At 41.4% G+C, this 14,045-nt stretch overlaps 1 protein-coding gene across 1 annotated transcript in view; it reads left to right on the top strand.

Moving 5' to 3' along the window:
- GRIK4 (glutamate ionotropic receptor kainate type subunit 4) overlaps positions 1 to 14,045 on the top strand; it is a 758,447-nt gene that overhangs the window by 480,481 nt on the left and 263,921 nt on the right. The window contains exon 5 of the mRNA XM_063436300.1: positions 13,349 to 13,446. Within this exon, the coding sequence (XP_063292370.1) occupies positions 13,349 to 13,446 (98 nt within the window). The remainder of the gene's footprint in view (positions 1 to 13,348; positions 13,447 to 14,045) is intronic.

Raw genomic sequence — 14,045 nt, 5'->3', positions numbered from 1 at the left:
CTACTGACGCCAGCCCAACTGATGGAAACTTCTGATGTTCAGCTAAGCCCAGTAATAAAGTGCTACTCTCATTTCCTGAGTGCGCCCAGGTCCGTGTTGCTTGCGCAGAGCCAGATAAAAGTTGCACAGGGCCCTAGGCAGTGTGCCAAATTTATCAGATGTTGTTTAACAAATATAAGTGTTAAAGAAACTATTTTTGAAGAAGAATCATGTTGAAATTATGGTTCTCTGAGTGTTGTGTGTGTGTGTGTGTGTGCTGCTTAAGTTTTGTGTGTGTGGTGGATAAGGGGGACGAGGGCCAACTTCTCCCGGTTGACCACAAAGCCCAGAGACTCGAACAATGAGATTGCAAAGTGTGTCTGAGATGGCATTCTGAAGGCCTCTTCGCAAAAGATAAGCAGATCGTCCAGGTAGATGAGGCAGCAAATTCCCCTGGAAAGTAGATGATTCATCACCGGTTTCAACAGTTTGGTGAAACACCACGGGGCCTACCTGAGACTGAAGGGTAGGCATGTAAATTGGCAAGACTTTCCCCTCCAGAAAAAATGTAGGAAGCGTAGACTCGCAGGGTCCACCGGGACGGACAAATACATGTCCTCTAGGTCTAGATGTGTGAACCAATTTCCTGGACGAGATGCAAGATGGCCAGCGAAAACGCTTGTGGGACCGCCAGAGACATTCCCCATGGTCCCCGTGTTCGGGGGAAGCCAGGGGAGGCAAAAATTAAGCCTTTCCAAGCTGTTGTTGTCACGATTCCGGGAACCAAACATGCTAACACACACACAGAAAAGGTGCAGTACCGGACCTTAGAGTGGCCGGGCTAAGCACACAAAGAATAGTCAGGAGACAAGCCGAGTAAGGGGAACCAGAAGACAGAATAACGAGAAACAAGCCGAGGTCAAAGGGTAGGAGAAAGTCACAAAGTCAGATAAACAAGCCAGAGAGGACGTAACCAGAAACACAAGTTCAGTAGCAATACTAGCAAGCAAAGACCACAACAGGACAGAGAGGAACAGGAAAGGTAAGTATTTAAACCCATAGGTTAATTCTGATTCTTAATTTCCAATCAGAATTAACAATCACATGTGGGAGATATCTAGACCTCCCACTGTGATTGAGGCACTGTGCCTTTAACGCCGGGTCAGGTGGCTGACTCCGGCGTTTAATAAAATAGGTGGTCTCCCAGCGTGCAGCGTCATGTATGCTGCCGCTGGGGGACGTAGAGGAAGACGCGGGCGGCATCCGTGGCTGGGAGGATGCCGCCCGCCGAGCGCACACAAGGAAGGGGACCGCGGACGGCTGGAGGGTGAGTGCCGCGAGCGGACTGCAGCCTCCCCTTGCAGCCGCCCGCGGGATCCTGACAGTTGTATAGCAAATAGACAAGTACAAAGGAGCCCCAGAGAGGGATGGCTCCTCAAACTTGAAAAACAAAGTAAAGATGGGAGCAGGGGAAGACCAGCAGGCCTAGTAATGAAAGATGGTACAGTAAAATAAAGAACAATAGGAAGTAGACAGAGGTAAACAGACTGTATAAAAATAGTAACAACTACTACAATACAACCACAAATGACAGTAGTATAAAATCCACAGCAACCCACTAATACTAGGCAGTGGTACTCTGACCTGTGCTGGTGAGGAGCAGCAAATAAAGATTGCTATGAAGGGAGGGGAGTTTATTGTATCTGACTTTTTTCTGCTTGCTTGATTTTTTCTGTGTTAATGTGCTGCTGTGGAGTTCTAGTAAAGAACTACAATGTAAAGTAGTAAGTGTACAGCCTGTATAACAGTGTAAATGTTCTGTACCCTCAATAATAATTCAACACACAGTTTAATGTCTAAACTGTTGGCAACAAAAGTGAGTACAGCCCTAAGTGGAAATGTCCAAATTGGGCACAATTAGCCATTTTCCCTCCCTGGTGTCAATTGACCCGTTAGTGTTACAAGGTCTCAATGTGAATGTGGAGCAGGTATGTTAAATTTGGCGCTCTCTTACTCTCTCATACTGGTAACTGGAAGTTCAGCATGGCACCTCGTGCAAACAACTCTCTAAGGATATGAAAAAAAAAATTGTTGCTCTACATAAAGATGGACTAGGCTATAAGAAGATTGCCAAGACCCTGAAACTGAGCTGCAGCACGGAGGGCAAGATCATACAGCAGTTTCACAGGACAGGTTCCACTCAGAACAAGCCTCACCATGGTCGACCAAAGAAGTTGAGTGCATGTGCTCAGCGTCATATCCAGAGAGTGTCTTTGGGAAATAGACGTATGAGCGCTGCCAGCATTGCTGCAGAAGTTGAAGGGGTGGGGGGTCAGCCTGTCAGTGCTCAGACCATACGCCACACACTGCATCAAATTGGTTTGCATGGCTGTCGTCCCAGTAGGAAGCCTCTTCTAAAGATGATGCACAAGAAATCTGCAAACAGTTTGCTGAAGACAAGCAGACTAAGGACATGGAGCCATGGCCTATGGTCCGATGAGACCAAGATAAACTTATTTTAGCCATGCTTGGTGGTGCGTGTATCATGGTCTGGGCCTGCACGAGTGCTGCCAGCACTGGGGAGCTACAGTTCATTGAAGGAACCATGAGTGCCAACAAGTACTCTGACATACTAAAGCAGAGCATAATCCCCTCCCCTCGGTTACTGGGCCGCAGGGCAGTTTTCCAAAATAACAATCCCAAACACACCTCCAAGACGACCACTGCCTTGCTAAATAAGCTGAAGTTAAAGGTGATGGACTGGCCAAGCATGTCTCCAGACCTAAACCCTATTGAACATCTGTGGGGCATCCTCAAATGGAAGGTTGGGGAGCTCAAGGTCTCTAACTCCCACCAGCTCTGTGATGTCGTCATGAAGGAGTGAAAGAGGATTCCTTTGGCAACCTGTGAAGCTCTGGTGAACTCCATGCCTATGACAGTTAAGGCAGTGCTGGAAAACATTGACGCTTTGAGACCAATTTTGGCATTTCCACACCAGTACGGGTGTACTCACGTTTGTTGCCAACGGTTTAGACATTAATGGCTGTGTGTTGTTATTTTGAGGGGACAGCAAATTTACACTGTTATACAGGTTGTAAACTTACTAATTTACATTGTAGAAGAGTGTAATTTCTTCAGTGTTGTCACATGAAAAGATATAATAAAATATTTCCAAAAATGTGAGCGGTATACTCACTTTTGTGAGATACTGTATATCCTTATATTTCATTGTCTGAAATAAATAGAATTGTTGAATAATGATATATTAAATTGCCAATTCAATATAGCTAAGATTTAGGGAATTACTTATTTTGCCATTTATATTACAGTGAACAAGTCACACACCTATGCGCACACTTAAAAGTTGATGCTACCAGTTTTATTAGGTGTTAACAATGAAGTGGTAAAGAAATAGTTTTTGAAGAAAAAAACATTGAAACTATGGTTTATAAGCAATTATGAGAGGTTGAAAATGTTCAATTCCAATCATCTTAAATTTTGTTGGTTTATAGTGCTTCTTATATAACTATATTTGTAACATACTAAAACTACTTACAGCTGCTTACACAGAGTACTTAGACAGAGACTGCAGTATTGGTTGTTCAACATTCCAACACATAAGATGAAAATATTGACCTATGCCAGTAAGCAAAATAGACATGAGTATGGTCAAGTATTCCAATTGGTTCACCATATTAAAGTTGCATACGCTAGTACAGGGATAGGCAACCTTCGGCACTCCAGATGTTTGGTCTACATCCCCCATAATGCTCTTACACCCATAACGCTGGCGAAGCATCATGGGAGGTGTAGTCCAAAACATCTGGAATGCCGAAGGTTGCCTGCGCTAGAAAATAGGATAAAGTTCACTTCGGTGCACCAAAATATGGAAGGGCGAGTTTCCAGCAGTTCAAATAGACGTAGAAGACTTGGGCACACAAGGTGGTATCCAAAAAGGCAGAAGGTATTTTAGGACATCGTACAGCAACGTTTCGGCTCAATACCTTTAGGCATTATTGTACCGGTTCCTAAGATAAATTCTGCCTTTTTGGGTACCATCTTGTGTGCCCAGGTCTTTTTGAAGTATTCCAAATGGTTGAATTTTAGAATGTATAAAGGTTGTTACACAATGTAGAGACAGCAATTCTGAGAAGCAGTATAGCAGTGTTAATTCTGTCAACTAACTATTTTAGTCATATTTTAGTTGACTAAAATGTTTGAGATGTAGTTGAATAAAACTAGACTAAAACTAAAACAATTCAGATGACTAAAATATGACTAAAGCTAAAATAGCATTTTAGTCAAAAGACTATGACAGAAACTAAATAGAAATTTGCTTCCAAAATTAACACGGGGGAAGCTGAGGGAATGAGACACTTGGGAGGCTGTGGGATTGAAGCACATGGGGGGACCGGGGAATTGAGACACATTGGAGGGCTTGGGGAATGAGACAACACCTGGGAGACTGAGACACATGAGGGGCTGGGACAATGAAACACATGGAGGAACAGGGAGGAGGGGAATGAGCACAAGGAGGGTCTTGGGTGGTAATGAGACACTTGGAAGTGCTGGAGAGGAATTAAGACACGTGGGGAGATGTGATGCATGGAGTGGCTGCAGGGACACAAAGTGACATTGAGGGGCTGGGGAAGAAAGAGACACAGAAATGGGTCTATGTAGGGAAAGATACACACCAAAGAGGGGCTTGGGATGGAGACAACCAGAGGGGCTGTGGGGACACAAAGAGACACTGAGGGGTAAAAGATACAGATAGAGGCTTTCACTAAACCCATTAGATTTTAGTTGTGTTGACTAAAATCTACTGAAGATTTAGTAGACAAAAATCTACTGGAGATTTAGTCGACTAAAACTAGACTAAAACTAAAACAATTCAGATGACTAAAATTTGACTAAAACTAAAACGGCTTTTTAGTCAAAAGACTATGACTACAACTAAATTGAAATTCGCAGTCAAAATTAATACTGCAGTATAGGACAAAGTGTGTCAATGTCTAATAACATAATTAGAAAAGGACAGATACAAACATCAAAATTGCATTATAGTTACACATACTGACATTCTGTGGGGTGAAGAGAAAGTACACATTAGTTTGTACACATTTAGTCTGAAATCCCGAACTCCAAATAACTCCAAATAACTATATGGACAAATCACAAAGCAAATGAAATGAGGAATGAATGAGTTATTGCATTTGCTTCATGACTCCGTTTCATGTGTGACATTAATAAAAATTGATGACAAAAAAGATGATTGATGGCTTTGAGACTAAATGTTGATTTTAATCACAATAGTGGGCAATAGAGGGGAAAATGGAGGAGCAGAATTAAATATATATATATATATATATATATATATATATTTATTTATTTTCTTTAAAAAATAAAATACATGTATGTGTGCATGTGTGTGTATTTTACTGCTCCATATTTTCCTCCCTGTTGGCCACTTATCACTTAATTTTTGATTAAAAATGTTAATATCACACTACTGTAGAGCGTTAGGTGGGTATAACTAAGCCAACCAACACTTACCCATTTTCTATTAATAGATTAAATAATTAAAAAAAAAAAAGCCAGAAAAAGAAATACTAATATATTTAAAGGGTCACTCCACTGCCCAAATACAAAATAAATAAAAATCGCTGTTTAGAAGATATAACCAAAATGAGAACTTGCATGCATTTAATTATTTATTTTATTCATTGGGAATATCTAAAATCAGCTTGCAAAACTTACAGTTGTCTTGTCTGCTGCCTTTGCAAGCTATCTCCTTCTATCACCACCCAGACTTCCTGTGGCTGTCCAATCACAGACTTACGAATACAGCTCAATAAGATGTCTGCAAGTCAGGTGCTCTGGGCAATTGCTGCCTCTTGAGGTCAGTTTCATTGCGCTAAGTAAACCAGGAAGTAACATTACCTGTTGTCTGCTTGAAAGTCAAGGGGGTGTAACCAAGTTAATTTATAAAAGTGTTCATTTTCAATTTATTTTGAAATCTATACTTTTTGCAAAATGAAAAAAAGGTGGGCACACTCTTCACCTATATAGCTTTTCAGCAAGCTAAAGTTGCTTAGGGATCTGGAGTGACACTTTAATTGCATTTGTTTAAGACACAAGCATTTCTATTTATTTCTCTATTTTTTTATTTATTTTTTTGAGATCACTGCATCTATTTCTATTAATAGACAAAGGGGTGATTGCTACACATATTTATTCCAATTTAGCGCTGCGCAGTAATGTTGTGGGATATTTGGCTTTTTTTCTCACTTTTCACTACATGTTTTTATCTCACTGAAGTTTAAGTGTTTGGTTTGGGAAGCACCCACTTAAAGTGGTAGCAGCTTTTTTTTATATAACTTAAAGGGACACTATAGTCACCCAGACCACTTCAGCTCAATGAAGTGGTCTGGGTGCCAGGTCCCTCTAGGGTTAACCCTGCCTGCTGTAAACATAGTCGTTTCAGAGAAACGGCTATGTTTACATTGCAGGGTTAAGCCAACCTCTAGTAGCTGTCTTCAGGAGGAGGAGAGGTAAGGGAGCCCGGCGGTGGAAGAAGGTGAGTAACTGAAGGTTTTTTAACCTTCAGCACCATGGGAGGGGGACCCTGAGGGTACTAAGGTGTCAGGAAAACCGATTTGTTTTCCTGACACTATAGTGATCCTTTAAGGTTATTTGTTATTAGTACCTTGTTCAACTCACAAACATATATATTTTTATAAACATACCAAGCATTAAGCATATACATCTATATGCTTTGTGTATATACTATATATATATATATAGTAGAGATTTTAGCTGTATTAGTCCAGTGATGTAGATGTAAAAACAGATAAAATGTGTATCTTGTAATACCTTTTTTATTGGACTAACATAATTTTTTAATGACAAGCTTTCGGGAGAACCACCCTTTCTCATGTCTGAAGCAGTTCCTAGCAAGACGACACATAGAATTCAAAGTTGAGTTGTGATAGATAAGATTTTCTTTTTGGGCGATTGAGCAATCCACATTGTTTCAATTATGGACAAAGAAGGTTGGGAGGCAGTAACACTGATTTTCTTTGTTTTTATTTGTGTATTACTGAGTGTATTTGGAGGTATGACAAGTGCATGGACCCAGGTAGATCATGGGTGGAACATAGCATTGTGAACGAAGTCAACTTTTCACCCGTCTAGATGTAGTATAGGTGTGTAAGGCCCCGACCCTCCCATCCTCTGCTGTCAAATGCAGGGGCAAAGTATTTGAAGAATCTAATTGGTGTGGCGAGTGAGAGGAGGGTCCATAAGAGAAATCTTTGCTTATGGTTGTAGCCTCCTGCATATAAAAAGACTGGGTTTGGTTGTTTTCCCTGGACTGTTCAGGAGCCGAACCAACTCACAAACTACCGACCATCCAGGAGGCTTGTTAAACCCTATTAACACGCTGTAACAATTCTAACCACAGTGTTCTAAGTGTTCGTCTGGGTGGCCACCGTTTGAATGCACGAACAGGTGATGGCGGCCATCTTGTTTGCATAAACGCAGGCAGCGGTGTTTGGTCATCGAGTGCATGGAACTAAAATCGGAAAATCGAACTCCTGAACACTTCTGAACTTCCATCATCGCCTGCTTTTTGGTACATCGTGGAAGGACACTGTTTGGTGGAATCATTCGTCTGGATGAGGGGAATAAGCTGCACGGTTCAAATATAAACTAAGTTTAATCGTTTTTTTAACTACCGACGTTGACAGACCGCTACCACTTTTCTCATGGAACTATTTTGGGCAGGAGCCACGTGTGCTGTCGGACTTCCATGGGAAACCGAACCCCTGAACCGATCTGGGTGATATTTGGATATGTTGGTCACCCAGATCGGGGTTATCCGGGAATTTGACTTTTGTGGGGGATTAATGTATTTTGGGGTTACTTTTGGGGTGTCTGTAATATAAGATATAAGATGTAATATACCGAAACAGGAATTGGAGCCTCGGGAGCAGCATCATTTTGAATGCCGCTATGCGTCCCATCCAGGACATGAGTTTCCCTTCCCATTTTTCCATGTGTAGTGTAGTTGGCCTTGAGGAGATCATGAGGGTTTTTGGTAATTTTGATCCCTAGGTATGTGAGATGGTCAGTTCTCCAGTCAAAATCGTAGAGTTGATTGAGTGTTTGCACTAAGGCGTGGTGTGTGTTGATTGGTAGTGCTTGCGTTTTTGTTGTGTTAAGTTTGTAGTATGAAGTCTTGCTTCATTTGCTGATTATGTCTGTGAGGGCAGGGAGTGAAGTTTCAGGTTCGGTAACGGTCAAGAGGACGTCATCCATGAAAAGACTGAGTTTGTGTTTGGTCTTGCCTATCTTAAGCCTTTTAACCTCTTTGCTGGCTTGAATTTGTGCTGCCAGGGGTTCCAGCACCAGGACATATAGTAAGGTGGAAAGGGGGCACCCTTGTCTTGTGCCGTTAGTTATGGCGAATTTGCTGGACATGAAACTTCCATACATCACCTGTGCTGTCGGTAAATTGTACGGTGCCTTGACTGCCGCTATGAATTGGGTGGGAAATTTTTATTTCATCAGCACCGCCTCCAGAAAGCTCCAACTCAACCGGTCGAATGCTTTCTCTGCATCCAGAGAAAGCAGAAGACCTCCATCCCCTTTCGTGAAGATCTTGGCATCTAAATTCAGGAGGGAGATGGGCCTAAAGGATTTACACTGGTTCGGGGCCTTGCCCAGCTTAGGCAAAGTGATTACCGACGTCATGAGCATATCCTGGGGTAGTTTGGAGTGCCGTATAGCGTCATTGAACAGTGTCTGTAGGTGTGGGGTTAGAACCTTGCGAAAGGTTTTGTAATAGCCATTGGGTAGGCCATCTGGGCCTGGCGTCTTATGGGCAGGTAGATTATTTATGGCTATTTCTATTTCTTCTCCTGTTATGGGGTGTGTCAGCGCCTCTTACTGCATGGGGGTTAAGGTCGTCGTATGGATGTTATGCAGGTATTGCCTGGCTTCCGACAGTGTTGCATGTTGTTGTGAGTCGTCGTCTTTTAGGTTCTATAACGACCCGTAAAATTTAGCAAATTCGTTCCCTATGTAGGTCTTTCAAGGTCTCTTCCCATTGATTAATTTGTTTTTGAGATGACTGCTTGATGTGGGACGCCTGTTTGATAAACATGCCTCTCACTAGCGCTTTATGAGCCAGCCAAATTATGTTTCTAGGTATATCTTGTGTGCCATTGGTGGTGAAATAGTGCTTTAACTGGTCAGTCATATGGTCCACGAATTTGGGGTTGCAGAGTAGCGATTCATTTAACTGCCATGGGGGTTTGTTCATGAAGGTGAATTTGTCTGAGGTTGTCAGGGTTATGGGGCATGGTCTGACCATGACACGCTCCCTATCTCACAGTCTTGTACTTGGTCTAGGTGCATCCCTGTGACGTAAAATCTATCAATACGTGTGTAACAATTATGCACTGTGGAGAAGCATGTGTATAGTGTGCCTAAGGGGTTGTGCATTCTCCACACATCATGCATATTGTGGTTGTTGATCAAGGATGTCAGGTGTTTGGCTCTTCTCATCAAGTGTGCCACCCTAGTGGGTGCTTTGTGTGAAGTCGAGTCAAGTTTATGATCTAGTACGCAGTTAAAGTCCCCTCCTATGACCATGATGCCTTGCTTTACCTTATCAATTTGCTATAACTAGTGTTAGAAAATCTGTTTCTCATTTGGGGCGCATAGGTTCACTATGGTGTAGATCTGATCATTGATTGTGGATACGATTATATTGAACCTGCCTGATGTGTCTACTACTTTTTTGATTGAGAGAAAGAAATTCGGTTGCTAAACATAATGGTTACACCTTTGGATTTGGTGTCTGCTGTGGCATGGTATTGATGCGGGAATTGTTTTATGTTGAGTTTGTGGGGGTCTTGTTTCCTGAAATGCGTCTCTTGGAGGCATAGTATATCGCCCTGTAATTTTTTCACCTCTCTGTAGAGTGCATGGCGTTTAGCCGGTGTGTTTGCACCTTTTTATCATTATATGAGATGATTCTTATGGTGTAACTGTTTAGATGCGTTAAGCACTAGGTTCCCTGCTTGACCAATCTGTCTCTAGACCACTAGGTCACCTGTGATATTAGCTCGTAGATTCAGGGGAAAGGTGGGGGTGGGGAGGAGGTTAGGTGTGGGGTGTGGTCATGGTATGAAATACCTTTGGCTGTTTCCACATGGGACAGCCTACTTCGCCCTCTGGTGAGTTAGTGTTGGATTCGGTTGTACCGAGTGGGGCACCCGGTGTAAACTGGGGCATCCGCGTGTAAGACTCTCACAGAGGGAGATATGTAATTTGTGCTTTTGCATTAGTCTGCATGCCTTGTAAGTCCACTTTTAGTCTCCGGACGGTGTGGGTTACAGTGTCCAGGCTCTGGGACAGTGCTGTCCTGGATCTACAGACCTGAAGAATTATCTTCTCTGACTTTTCTACTCCGGAGCTGCCACTACAGGCCTGTTTCGTGCATCTGGAGCTGCTTCTGGGGGTAAGTCCCACTTATGCAAGAGTTGGAGTTGCCCATTCCTAGTTACCAACAGTTTAGTGGGGAAACCCCATCTGTAAGGAATTTGTTTTTTCCAAAGGGCTCCGGTCACTTCCCCAAAGCTTCTTCTGTGGGGAGAGAGAGATGTCAGCAAAAATTTGGATGTCTTTGAATTTGTCTGTCAGTGCTTTTGTGGTTCTATTCTGGATTATGCCTGGAATCATTTCAGTATTAGTCTAAAGATACTAGATGTCATAGTATCTCTAGACTAATAGTGAAATGATTCTAGGCATCACTTTTCATGTATTAGACATCATTCAGGAGAAAAATTTCCGTTTAGCAGTTGATTTTAATATAAGCGTGAGTGGGTGCCTCTGCACAATATTTTATTATTTAAAAAAATAAAAGTTAAGTTTTATTGGATACCATGTATCTATAGGTACACTATGCACACTATTCCGTCACTCTTCTTTTTTTTTTTAATTTTTAAAATGGATCAAATGAAAATAATCAAAATATTTTTTAGGTCCACTATGTTTAGCAATCTATTAGATTTATAGACATCTTAAAAAACCAAACAAAGCAAAAAAACTTCATACATGACACATAAACTAAAATGTATTCATGCATCATGTTAAATCATGCTTCAAATGGCTTTACGCTATTTGGGGATCACCTTTAGCATAAGCTGCAACATACTCGGTCTAATTCATGGTGCCGTGACGGATAAATATTGTGTCCGACCTTGTGACCTACTGCAGCTGACGGTCCAATAGTTGGGAGAGCCAGCTGATCTCCCAGCTCTGGGCTCAAGTCTGACAGCAGAGTTCTGGCTTCCCTGTTATCTGCCCCTGGTCCAGTGTGAGATATCCAGCCCCACTGGGTAACCTGCATCCCTGCAGTGCTGAATCAGTGAACCCCGCAGTGCACTTCACTAAATCGGTGACCCCATGGTGCACCTAAGATTGATGCCATGCTGGATCTTTGACAAAAGTGCTCAAGCCTGGAGCGCCTGACATGGCAGAAAATGATGATGATGTTGAGAGAAACTGAGTTGCTCCAGGGTGGACCTCACTAGATGGTAGTTAATCCAGCTATCTCAGAAATGTCCAAAGTAGATAAGGATAAGAGATGAGCCCGTCATGTAGATGGACACTCTAGAAAGGATCAACATTGGCTGACCATGAGTGAAAACAGCTTATAACGCATAACAATATATATTTTATCTCTGTAGGGATTAGTTTAATTTTCTTTTATAGTTTACCTCTTTTTTTAAAATATTTTTCTTTGTATTAATTTTCATGTTTAATGGTGCCCAGTGGTTAAACAATCTACAGCTATTTTAATGCAGCCTGTTATCTAATAATACAATTTGTTTAGATAAATAGCTCCATACCTCTATGTGCATACCACTAAATTCTTTCAGGTTACCTTGATGTAACAAGTCTAATAAATTGTAGTTAATGAGTGTACACATCATATTGTTCAAACATATCTGCATAAGGCGCTAAACTCACAGCGTGATGTCTATAGAATGTAGCTCTATACTTGTGCTTACAATTATCATGTCTGGTACATAGACTTTTTTTCTTAATTCTTCCTTTACTTATTGCTTCCTCATACCCCTGTGAGGGCTGAACACTACTAAAGCCTCCACGTCTGCAGATCTTGTTAAAATTATCAAATAAAAACATGTGTGCAACAATTTCAAATACATCAAAAATAAAAATGTACAAGAAAAATACATATATAAAACTCCCATGACTTATGGGTGACTGTATGGTTTATAGTTTTCAGCCTGGTGTATACACAAAATGCCATTAAACAAGCCTGGGAACCAGGTAAATGTTAGTGTGACTGAGTGTTGTTTGAGTATTGGCGAGGAAGTTGGGTTTGTGGGGGAGCTTGAAATGAAAATAATTGGAAAGCCAGGAGCTAAAGAACGCAAGTGATAATTATTGCCTAAACAACTAATTAAATCATTGTACACTGAATGAATTTGATCTCCAAATAACAGAGACAAGGGCAAAGTTCTATTACATAACCAGTAGAAGTAGCCCATGGTCAACAACAAAACTATCAAGAGAAATGCAAAAATATACACACTACAATAAACCTGTATGTGGAGGTCCCGAGGAAAGGATGAGTTTCCACTATATGCGGTCTGCATAACTTGGATTGAGTGTCTTAATGACTAAACTCTTTCCAGCTATTTTCTCCATCTTCCCAAAAATGGTCTTTGGGAAAATAAACAAATCTTGGAGGGAGTGTGCTAATTCTCTAAAATATGTTATTTCTATATATGAGTACTGGCCATGTATTAAAACTAGAGGTAAAGCCAAAGTGTATGTATGCATCAGGTCAATTATGTAAGGATTTTACTTCACGTGCTTACATTTTTAAGTAGTCTTTAGATCCGATGGATATTCTATTTAAAGCACCTAAGAAAAGCCAACTACAATTCTATTGGTGTTTTGCTTCCCCTATTTACTGTGAGTGAGTGGCTGGAGCTACCAGCATGTCAATGCTGCCTTCTTTGAGTCGGGGAAATTATATACATTGTATTGTTAGTTGAAAATATTTTGCATATTACATACTGTATGAATTTGTTTAAATTGTGAATTCTAAAACAGTTTGATGACATTTTTTTCTGTTAGAAAACCCCTTTTAGCTTTTCTCTGATTAGTATTTCCGTAACTGTTAATTGCTTTTCTTTAAATATGACAAAATGCCAATGTTATGTCTGTGAAGAAAAAAATGTTAGGGTGATTTTGAAATTCCAGTCCATTACTATAATTACCCATACTTTTACAGTAATTAATATTCTTTATCACTTCACTACAGTGTGCCAGATCCTCCCCAAAGGTGTTTTGGGCGTCTTGGGCCCATCGTTCAGCCCATCATCAAGCTCCATCATAAGCAACATCTGTGGAGAGAAGGAGGTTAGACTTGACTTGCCAGATTGTATTACTATGTGCACCATTGTACAGCTGTCTTTTGTTCAACATAGTAAATTGATGTGCTGTGACGTCTTGAAATATTAATTCTGTTTTCATTCTTATTTTTTCTTTTTTTTAAGTATCTGTTTAAATTCCTCATTGTGCGACACTTTCATCCACTTTCAAATAGTTTCTCATTGTCAGTTTCTACTTTGCTTCTGATTTACCAATGCTCTTGTTCGTTAAAGGACCACTATAGTGCAGGAAAACATACTCGTTTTCCTGGCACTACAGTGCCCTGAGGCTACCTTTCTCCAGCGCCGGGCTCCCTCGGTGCTGGAGACTCTCCTCCTCCTTTCCCCGTCATCTGCTGAATGCGAATGCGCGGCAAGAGCCGCGCGCGCTTTCAGACAGTTTCATAGGAAAGCATTCTCAATGCTTTCCTATGGACGCTGGCGTCTTCTCAATGTGGTTTTCGCAGTGAGAAGCGCAGAAGCACCTCTCGCGGCTGTCAATGAGACAGCCACTAGAGGCTGGATTAACCCTAAAGTAAACAGCAGTTTTGTCTGAAACTGCTATGTTTACAGCAGAAAGGGTTAATC

The sequence above is a fragment of the Pelobates fuscus genome, chromosome 11, assembly GCF_036172605.1.
Source record: "Pelobates fuscus isolate aPelFus1 chromosome 11, aPelFus1.pri, whole genome shotgun sequence".
Lineage (NCBI taxonomy): Eukaryota > Metazoa > Chordata > Amphibia > Anura > Pelobatidae > Pelobates > Pelobates fuscus.
The sequence above is the reverse complement of the archived record's forward strand: the minus strand, read 5'-3'. Positions and strand labels throughout refer to the sequence as shown.